Raw genomic sequence first — 10544 nt, 5'->3', positions numbered from 1 at the left:
AGGTCATGAAGAATTCTGCAGACCTTCACAAGCATCCCGCAATCAAGTAAAACACTAACAGCAGATGGTGATAAATTGCATGTGTGGAGTTTATAATTATAACCAATCAAGGCAGGGTGATTGGGCACTGATTTCGCACATACTTTTCAAAATGGCTGCATTTTACCACTGAATTCTTTGGGAGACTGAGGTTTCAAGAACCCCATAAAAGGTTGGGCTGCAGTTAGCTCACTCTCTGATCTAATCAAGCAATCTGCCCTCCTAGGCTAAAGACAATAATTGGTCCACTTCAGTGAACATATGATAGTTTCTCCCATCTTGGTTTTCACAAAGCCTCAGTTCACCACCTCTTATATAAAACAAAATTACAGCACATGTCTAACAGCCATTGGCATTTAAGGTGGCATTTCATTTCCAGAGTAGCATTGAAGGTGAAGTGCATAACTGCTGTCATCGAGAATAAAGAGTGCAGTCAAGCCAAAAGGAAACACAACAGTGAGGCTCATGCGCAATAAGTACTAAACTACAGTGCTTTGTTAATGTCCACAAGCCCAACATTTAACAAATATTGAATAACTTAAACACAGAAGATAACCAGGCAGCCTTAATTAAAGTGCTAAGCGCATTTGGAATCCGATGCCGGATAGTAAAATCACCCCATTGGCCCATGCAGCAGTAATCAGGATGATGAGGAGCCCACAGTGCGAGCATGAGAAATGGAAGCTCACCAGAGTGTCCTTCTGGGTCATGTCGGGACTGATGAGGGACCACTCGATGTCCAGCTCTCCGATGTCCGTGGGACCACGGCTGTACAGGCACTCCAGGGTGACCTTCTCCCCCTGAGCCTTCTGAATGGTCTGGGGTCCCGTGGAGGTCACCTGCATTGCCACAGCGACACCTAGAGTTGTGGAGGACAGAGTGCGCTACAGCAGGGCTCCTGTGTGGCTTGGTCAGCTAGAACGCTCACTCAGGGTACAGGATGAGGCCTGTAACCCAGGTGTTGCTGTAGTAAACAAAGTCTGGGCTGTGCCACCACAAGGCTACCCAGCTAGCACAACATTGATGCAAATGTTAGCATTTACATTCATGTGGTAAATACTAGCATTTGACAGGAGTTTACACCCACAGCATACAGTTGATTGCATACTAAGTATAGGCTTGGTTAAGCTGACTAAAGCTCATTACATTACATTTATTTAGCAGACACTTTTATCTAAAGCGATCTACAAAATTGCATATCAAGGTCATTGGAACAACTACAAGACACAGTTTCGATAAGGTACAATACTCATTTTGTACAGTTATTCATAGCCAAGAACACAGTTCAGGCATTGAATATTATTCTGGCCTAAGCTATGCTCAGACTAGTCAAACCTAAGTGAAACTAGGGGGAAGTACAAGCTACAACATTAGGATGATAACATACAAATTACAATAAGTTCTTGAATGGAGATACATGCAACGTGAGTGGCATGAATGAGGGGAATTCAAGTGAAATGATTTGCACAGCGGTGGCAGTTAGTCCAGGTATAGTGTGACCACGGCGGAAGATGGGTAGTGAGGGAGAGTTTTGAAGAGGGACAGGGAGTTTGTTCCACCACCGGGGAGCTTAGGTGGAGAAGCTCTGTGATAGGGATGAGCGAGAACCCTTTACCCGGATGGGAGGGGGTACAAGGTGCCCTGCTACAGTAGAGCGTAATAGTTAAGCAGGCGTATAGAATGGAATTGAATCATGTGCTGCAAGTAGGCGGAGGCTGTACTGTTGGCTGCAGTGTAGGTGAGGGTCAGGACTTAGAACCTGATCCTGGCAGTGACCGGTAGCCGGTGGAGTGACCTCAGCAGAGGAGTGACGTGGGAGAACCTCACTCATCGTACCCACTGCATTAATACAACCTTCTGACTCACCAGGAGCCACAAGGTAGCCAGTTCTCTGCAGTAAGAGATCAGGTTTCAGGAAGACTGTGATGTATCTCTTCCTTGGTTAGGGAGGCAAGCATAACTCTAGTGGGCACTAGGTTAGCTGTAATACACTGTGTGACATGCAATGTGTAAATTTAATTGCTGTTACTATGGGGTGTGCCTTTCTATCTGTATGAGGCGGATGAGGTGTAGTTCTGATTCAGATAGGGTGCCCGCAGTCAGTAATTCCAAAGCTTGTGGGGCACCGGCAGGGGTAATATTCTTACCCGACAAAAATAAAAGGAAACCATTTTTTCTTTTCTTTTCTTTTTAAAATCATGTACTTTAAAAAAAAAACCCTGTCTTTAAATGAAAAAAAAAATGAACGGAGCCCTAATTTGAAATAACCCCAGAGCTTTTTTTTCTGATGCTGTCATGGACAGGTAGACTACTGTCAGTGGTGTCAATTGTTGCTGTCAATTTATTCGCCATGGTTGTCAGACTTCATTGAGAAGGCTGTCACACAAACCCCCCCCCCCCAATTCTGCTCTGAGTTCGGTTGACACCGTGCATTATGTCTGTATTGGGTGAGCCTTTGGAAGCCTTTTCAGACATAAACAAAAAAAAGCAATTATTTGGATCTACTGAGTGTGTATTGATTTGACTTGTGGGGACTCGTACTGCTGATTTGACTTGTGGAGACTCGTACTGCTGATTTGACTTGTGGGGACTTGTATTGCTAATTTTACTTGCGGGGACTCGTACTGCAGATCTGACTTGTGGGGACTCGTATTACTGATTTGACTTGTGGGGACTTGTACTGCTGATCTGACTTGTGGGGACTTGTACTGCTGATCTGACCTGTGGGGACTTGTATTGCTGATTTGACTTGTGGGGACACTGGTGTACGCAGCTGGGACTATACTCCTTCAGACTGTACAAAACATGTTTTACAAGCCATCACCTGCGACCAAGATGCTGCATGGATTGTATGGATAGTGATCGGCTGCTACTCCTGACACAGACACACGCACACACACTCACAAACACATGTGCACCCACACACACACACAAACACATGTGCACGCACACACACACACAAACACATGTGCACCCACACACAAACACATGTGCACGCACACACAGACATACACGCACACACACAAACACATGTGCACAAACACACACACACATAAACACGTGCACCCACACACACACAAAACACATGTGCACAAACACACACACACTCACAAACACATGTGCACACACACACACACACACACACAAACACGTGTGCACACACACACACACACACACACACAAACACGTGCACAAACACACACACTCACAAACACGTGCACAAACACACACACTCACAAACACATGTGCACACACACACACACACACACACTCAAAGGATCTCCACAGTGCGAGGTAAATGTTTCCTGCATGTCTTCGTGCTTGCTCATTTTTATAAAGTGTGCATCAGTTGTTGACCGTTAACGGCTCATATTTCGGGTCAGGGCCTGGTGGGATACAGACGTACCGCACAGGGGGGCTCTCACCTGCGCTCAGGCACACCGCCGCCACCCACGACACAGCCGCCACCGTCCCGGGGTCCAGCCCGCCCCTTCCGACACCCGCGCTTTTCACCATCCTGCAAACAAGCGTCAGATGTGTGTGCCGAAGGAACCAACACGCAGCCTGCTTTCCCCCCTTTAATGGCCGTGCCAGGCAGGTCCATCTCTTCTCCGCAGCGAGGTGTTAGCTCGGGACGGCCTGTGACGTTAACATCAGATCCGGCCGAGGCCACAGTTCACAGACGGACACCTCGCAGACTGGCACCATTTTCTATTCACGCATGACAAACGTGTCTCATAAATACGATTTGTCTGGACATATGCACAGCCACTCTGACCAGAATTAACTTACAAATAGCCCGTGACCTTGTGCTCAAGCCTATTCACGGAAGCCGGTGTCAAACAGGGTCTTCATTAGGCAGAAGCCATGCGCATATAAATTTACACGCCGTTACTCATTTGCTTGGCTGATGCCCTTGTCCAGAGTGACGCACAGCTCATATTTTTTACACACTATCAATTTATGCAGCTGAGTATTTTGCCAATGTAATTGACGGTAAATGCCTTCCTCCAGGGGGCGATTGTATTGGTTGTTATTTGGGCCCAACAGCTGTAACCTCTGAGTTATACAACCAATTCAGCATTACACTGCCACTAATCACATTTATTGTTAATACAATGCAATGACAGATTACGGTACTCTTGCACTCTCATCCAAGGTTATTTACTTTTTCTGTTCTGAATACTCCTGTCCCACCAGCAAACCTGGATTCAGCTCCCTAGCCCACCTTACAAACTTCTGTCCAACACCCTCACAGAGTTCCAGACTGGGAGGGTGACATGAGCAACAGGAAATAATGCAAGGTGTGAAAATGTATTATTATTATTAAATTTACTACCTCATTACTCTGCAAAACTACAAAAGCACCAACGCAGTGCTAACACATACAGCATCACCAGCTATACCTATCCACCTTAAAAACTATCTGGATGTCGATAAGTTATGGATGCACTCCATACGCATTTACAATTTGGACAATGGTTCTTGGTAAGAGCAGTTAGCCTGCGCTAGTGCTTTAGCGAAGCTGTATCTATACTTCCTGGCCTCTGAATGTTGTTAGCACTTCTAGCACTTGGCGTGTCCTGTGTTTGTAAGGCATTCTGGATAAGCGTGTCTGCTAAGTTACTGTAATGTGATTTCTCCGCGGGTCATTCTGATCCACCACAGGGGGCAGTCAGGCCACCTGTGAGATAGTCAGATCCCGTGGGAGTCCTGACTGTAGAACAGCAGAGCTCAACAGACCAGGACCAAAAAAAATATTTCACTTGGACTCACAAATAATACAAGCGCTAGCTTTTGGTCATTTTTGTCACAAGCACAGCTTGATATCTTGATATCTTTTGTGATTGCTGAAGTTTTCATAGTGTGTTTGTAAGGTGAGAAAAAAACAACAGTTGTATGGATTTGTAAATCAAAGTTATGTTGATTGATTCCAGGCCTGTGTCAAGGCCCCTTTAAAAACTTTCTTTAGAATTAGTTTCTTCTTTACTCATCTAGCTCAATTATTTGACAATGATTTTGAAATCCATTATCTATACCCGCTTATCCTGGGCAGGGTCCATCCATTATCTATACCCGCTTATCCTGGGCAGGGTCACGGAGGGTGCTGGGGCCTATCCCAGCATGCACTGAAGGAAAGGCAAGAATACACCCTGGACAGGCCGCCAATCTATCGCAGGGCACACACACCATTCACTCACACACTCATATTATACATAAATTAGAGTTTTCAATTAGCCTACCTGCATGTCTTTTGTACTGTGGGAGAAAACCCATGCGGACACATGCAAACTCCACACAGAAAGCCCCGGGCTGTATTTGAACCCAGGACCTCCTGGCTGTGAGGTGAAAGTGCTACCCACTGCACCACCATGCATTATTAATATTATTATTATTATTATTATTATTATTAGTGAGTAAGTATTGTTAGTCTAATTGGCTTCAGGATGGTTGTCTCCAACAACCAGCTGCTGTTTGATTAAGTTACAGTTCCATGTGGTGCAACCTGATCTACAGAAAGTCAAATAGAGGGTGCAGAATGGAACATTACAGCCATCAGATATACCATCATTATAACCAACGATAAAACAACTACAAGCACACAGACAGGCATGCACATACGTCAGCATGCATGCACACACACACACACACACACACAGTACTAGTGTGTAAAATGTTCAGAGTTAAATCAACTCTTACAGAGTACATACGGTCCCTATTGGACTCACGTGTACTCTGTTAGAGTTGAATTAACACTGGACACTTTACTATGCAGTGCATAATTTACACAGGTTTGATTTTCCACGGAGCTCTGAGTTCATTATTGACTCAAATGCAGTCCTCGCGACTCTGCCCAGAATAAGCCGGTAGAGATAATGGATGGATGGATGTAAAAGCACTTTATACCACATTAGAACAAATCCACCTTCTGGATTTCCCTTAAAGTCCATAGGTTTAATTAATGAAGAGCGTTTAGACTGACTGAATTTTAATGTCACATTTGAAAGAAAAAAGAAGAAAAATAAACAAAGGAAATATATCCGAGTTATAACAACTAATGTAGGAAAACTGGAGTAAAAAAAGAAAAAAAGAAACATAAACACCTGCGAGATTGAACTCTGTGAGAGAACGTCTACGCCCGATAAACAGAAACACAGACACTAGGGCCTTTGTTTACATTTGATAGGCAAAATACAATGGACCAGTTCACCCTCCCACTGTGACTACCATTTCCGAGGAAAACATTTCAGGGAAAGCAAAAATGTCACAAATCCATTTCATAAGCATCGGCAAAACACCAACTATATCAAGCACTTAATCACAACCACATACAATTACAGGATACATATGGTTATATTTTTATATCAGAAGTTGTCATGGAAACACAGGCCACAAGCCCAAGCAAATGGCCAAAAAAATAAACATTACTATATTTCAGACCCTATTTAGAATTCATTTTTGCAATTTGTCTGCTAATTGCTATATTTTCAGAAAAGTAAATGTGTACTAGATGATAACAGCTGAATCAATGGCCAGTTTAAAATGTTAAATTTATTGGTATACCACTTTCGTCAGGAAGTAACAACACATTCTCTATCTCTAATCAACAGTGTTCCAGCCTAACACAATAAGGAGTATATATTAGAAACACACACTAGTTCCCTCCAGATAACTCTCCCACTATTACAAGATGCCACTGTTGTATTGATTCTCTCCTAATCCAGCTAACACTCTCTTGCAGACATTATATTATTTTATACTTTATATTGAAGTAAATTAAGTCAAGCTGAACATGAAACAAATAATAATCTGTCATAATGTTCGACTGCACAGGATGTACAAAGTTTCGGGAAAAGAAGATGACACTTATTCGATACAAGGCACTCTTCTGCTCATTAAACAGCCATCTAGAACACTGACACAAAGAGGGACCCCATCACACACAAAATGGCTTCTAACGTACCTGACTGCTGGGAATTCATCCAAACACAAAGCCAATTCAGATCGATTGGCAAATGACTGAAATGTCCAGAGCAATGTTTCTTTCTCTTTCTCTCTCTCTCTCACTCACTCTCTCTCTCTCTCTCTCGCGCGCACACACACACACACACACAAGGTCACTCTCTCCCTGTATACTTCCTTGAAAAAAAACTTCCTCTTTCATTTGGCCATTGAATTAATTCAACAGGGTCATTCTCACATAACAGGTTCAGTCACTTTTTTCTTTTGTTGATAACCCACACACACACACACAAAATGCCACAAGCAGGCGCAGACAAAGACCTTACAGACACTGGAAATGCACACGTGTACACATGCCTTGGTTTTCAAACATGCCAGTCGTTTTTGTGGCGTCAGTAAAGTGATGAAATTACTTTCGTTAAGTGCGTGACACCATGAAAAATGAAAACACGGAGGCAGTAAGTATAAAGCACAATTACGTGCGTATGGTGTGAATGCTGAAACGTACACCACGCACAGTAGCTGTGCCCTCAACAACAGGCTGAACTCACTTGTTTTCTGTGCTTCAGTAATCCCCACAGGAGGGAATCATTATTATGTCGTCTCTGTGGCAACTGAACAGCACCTGGTAGGTATGGGCGGCGTCAAATTACAGTGGTATGGTATCTATGTGACATCAGCGCAGCTCAACAAACAGGTTAGTGGCTGTTTTTTGGGCGGGGTTAATCCAAGGCAAAAGCGCAGTTTCAGCGATGCACAACTAATTAAAATGAGGTTTTCATTTTATTTTTACATTTCAACTGAGTTCTTTTCCTAGTCTCTTGTAGAAACATGCTCGCGGTTCAATGCTGTAACGTCGGCCTTACAAGAAGAACAACAACTGCTGATCCTAAATCTCATCTGAACAATTAAAAAAATATCTAAAATGCAAACAATTAAAGGTACTTTATATAAAGTGGATGGGAGAGGCAAAGCAATCATAACGTAGGATATCGATGTTATCACACGGAGCGAATTATTCATTTATCTATTTAATTTATAAGGGCTATCAGTTATGAAAGCGCGCTTTCACCCTTTTCCGCTGATTTGTTTATTTTAACTCTTTGGCAACCTACGTGTCTGCATATAACCGCTACTGGCGATCAGAGAGCGGACAGACAACGGTTCAAAGTTCAATTCAGTCCAAACATGAAGCAGCACAAACCAAATTCAGACCAAAAGAGAAAAAAAGCCTTATTTTGAGCGAAATTGTTGAACTTGATTCCGCTGCACAAACGTCGCCTGGCTGGTAGCTTCCAGCGTTTCACGGGCTTTCAGAAGTTAAAGTATAACAGTGGGTGTAATAAACACGGATCAGCTGTATTATCTGAGTAGGTTATCGGTTATGAAAGCGCACTTCCACCCTTTGGCGCTGCGTGCAGTTCACATGCATTCGTTTTCTTGCGAAGTGTTAGCTGATCCGGGTAGCGGCGATCAGAGCTACTTTTATTATAGATAATACTGCTCTGTTGTTGAGGAGAAACGTCTTTAAAATGTGGGACGTAGTGATCGTCGGCGCTGGATTATCAGGTTTAACCTCGGCCAGCCAGCTGCTTAAGAAAGACGCGCAGCTGAAGATATTAGTTTTGGAAGGAAAAGGTAAGATCCAGTTCTCAGCCCAGTTGTGCATTTGCGACCAGTAACGGCACAAAACTATTTTATGATTGTTTTGTATTCCTGTGTGTTTAAAGACACTGCATGCTTTCGCAATGGTAACGTCATATAGCTTTCTGTAATGACAAAATCACATTTTAGTGTCAGATTGAGTTTTAGGCCTATACTTTCTCCAAGTTTATACTGAATAAATAATGTAACTTTACTTCAATATTTTATACAGTCCTGCTAGTTTACTTAAGTTTACTTTTGGGGCTCTAGAGATAAAATAATTATAATAATTGCGGTATCTTTAGATGTGTACAAACATGATAACAACAACAAGAACAACAACTAGCCTATAATAATAATAATAATAATAATAATAACAACAACACACCAGCCGAATCATTGGCACTCTGACCCTAACAAGCTGGCCTACATCTCCAGCTCTTATAAGATCTCGAGTTGAAAACTCTAACCATGCCTACCCTGACACCGCAGACCGAGTGGGCGGGCGAACAGTGAGCCTAACGATGCCGGCTGCCCACGGAGAGGATTTGTGGGATCTCGGAGGCCAGTGGGTGGGCAGGTAATCTGACCGATAATGTGAATATTGCACATGGCACAGGAGGTAAGACCGATTGTCTGGCAGTCGGAGGGTTGCCGGTTCAAACCCCGCCCTGGGCATGTCGAAGTGTCCTTGAGCAAGACACCTAACCCCTAACTCCTAACTGCTCTGGCGAATGAGAGACATCAATTGTAAAGCGCTTTGGATAAAAGCGCTATATAAATGCAGTCCATTTACCATTTACCATTTGAATAAGGTTGTTTATGTGATAATGGTTTACACCGGCCACTGCCCGTGACTGGTATGTTTTCACAACGTACAGTGTAACTCAGAGCTGTTACTGCCGATGCCCGTACTTCGTATGCAACCAAGTTTCGACATTAATGTAGCATATACTGTAAATAGATGAGCACATACTTTAACTTACGAAGGAAAAATATTAAAAATTGAATTGTTATAATAACACAATGTTTAAACTCACTGATTTTATCATTAAGTTTAAAGCATGAGTCTACAAGCCTCTGTGTAGCTTTGCTTGTGAGTTGAAAATTCTAAAATAAAAAAATAAAAAACAAATAATAAATATAGGGGTTAAAATGACTGAATAGGCTTCTTTTTGAGTACAGCATCTACACTTAATTTACCGCGTTAACTGTGCGTCAAATGCGTTGCCCCTCTGGCGCGTGTTTGTTGCATCATCGTATCAACCATAATATTAGCATTGGTCTGATACCGACAGGTTCTTTTCAGTTATTATTGGCTGATACCTATGTGAACCCATTATTATTACCCTGCACCCCTGGCAAAGGTACAGCTAATGCGGTCAGACCAACCTCAATCAGTACAGCACTATTCTGTTTTAGAGAATGATCGCGCTAGCTAACAGAACAGAGCGCACCTTCTCAAGAGAAAGATAAAAGAAATGAAAACAGAGGGCTGCTGCTGCTACAAAGAGAGAGATAACAAGCTACGAGAGAAGGCGCGAGACCGCCCTTCAGTGTGCCGGCCATCAAATGAAAATCAATGGCTGTGTTCGTTTATCCCCCGACGGCCGGGGGGATAATTAAACAGACTAGCATTGATTTTAGAAACCAGACAGCAGACCAGTGAGAGAGGGAGACAGAGAGATGTGGAGGGAGAATGAGAGAGGGACAGAGAGAGAGAGAGAGAGAGAGAGAGACAGAGATGTGGAGGGAGAAAGAGGGGGACAGACAGAGAGAGAGAGGATATGTGGAGGGAGAAAGAGAGAGGGACATGTGGAGGGAGAAAGAGAGAGGGACAGACAGAGAGAGAGAGAGAGAGAGAGAGAGATGGATATGTGGAGGAAGAAAGACAGAGG

General features: G+C 43.2%; 2 protein-coding genes across 4 annotated transcripts in view; one reads left to right on the top strand and one right to left on the bottom strand.

Moving 5' to 3' along the window:
- LOC135238921 (coxsackievirus and adenovirus receptor homolog) overlaps positions 1-7608 on the bottom strand; it is a 13824-nt gene extending 6216 nt beyond the window's left edge. Inside the window, exons 1-3 of one of the 2 annotated variants that reach the window (XM_064307106.1) lie at positions 7554-7608; positions 3465-3556; positions 729-898 (exon numbers count right to left, since the gene is read on the bottom strand). In XM_064307106.1, coding sequence (XP_064163176.1) covers positions 729-898; positions 3465-3555 — 261 coding nt within the window. In that variant the 5' untranslated portion in view covers position 3556; positions 7554-7608. Of the gene's footprint in view, positions 1-728; positions 899-3464; positions 3557-7003; positions 7284-7553 lie in introns of those variants that run through there. The other variant, XM_064307105.1, reaches the window with a different exon arrangement.
- A 22-nt stretch (positions 7609-7630) lies between these two features.
- The window catches only part of si:ch211-127i16.2 (probable flavin-containing monoamine oxidase A), a 43246-nt gene continuing 40332 nt past the window's right edge, over positions 7631-10544 (top strand). Inside the window, exons 1-2 of one of the 2 annotated variants that reach the window (XM_064307103.1) lie at positions 7711-8640; positions 9139-9226. In XM_064307103.1, coding sequence (XP_064163173.1) covers positions 8535-8640; positions 9139-9226 — 194 coding nt within the window. In that variant the 5' untranslated portion in view covers positions 7711-8534. The other variant, XM_064307104.1, reaches the window with a different exon arrangement.

This window comes from Anguilla rostrata, chromosome 14 (genome assembly GCF_018555375.3).
Source record: "Anguilla rostrata isolate EN2019 chromosome 14, ASM1855537v3, whole genome shotgun sequence".
NCBI lineage: Eukaryota > Metazoa > Chordata > Actinopteri > Anguilliformes > Anguillidae > Anguilla > Anguilla rostrata.
This window is presented reverse-complemented; position numbering and strand designations above follow the sequence as displayed.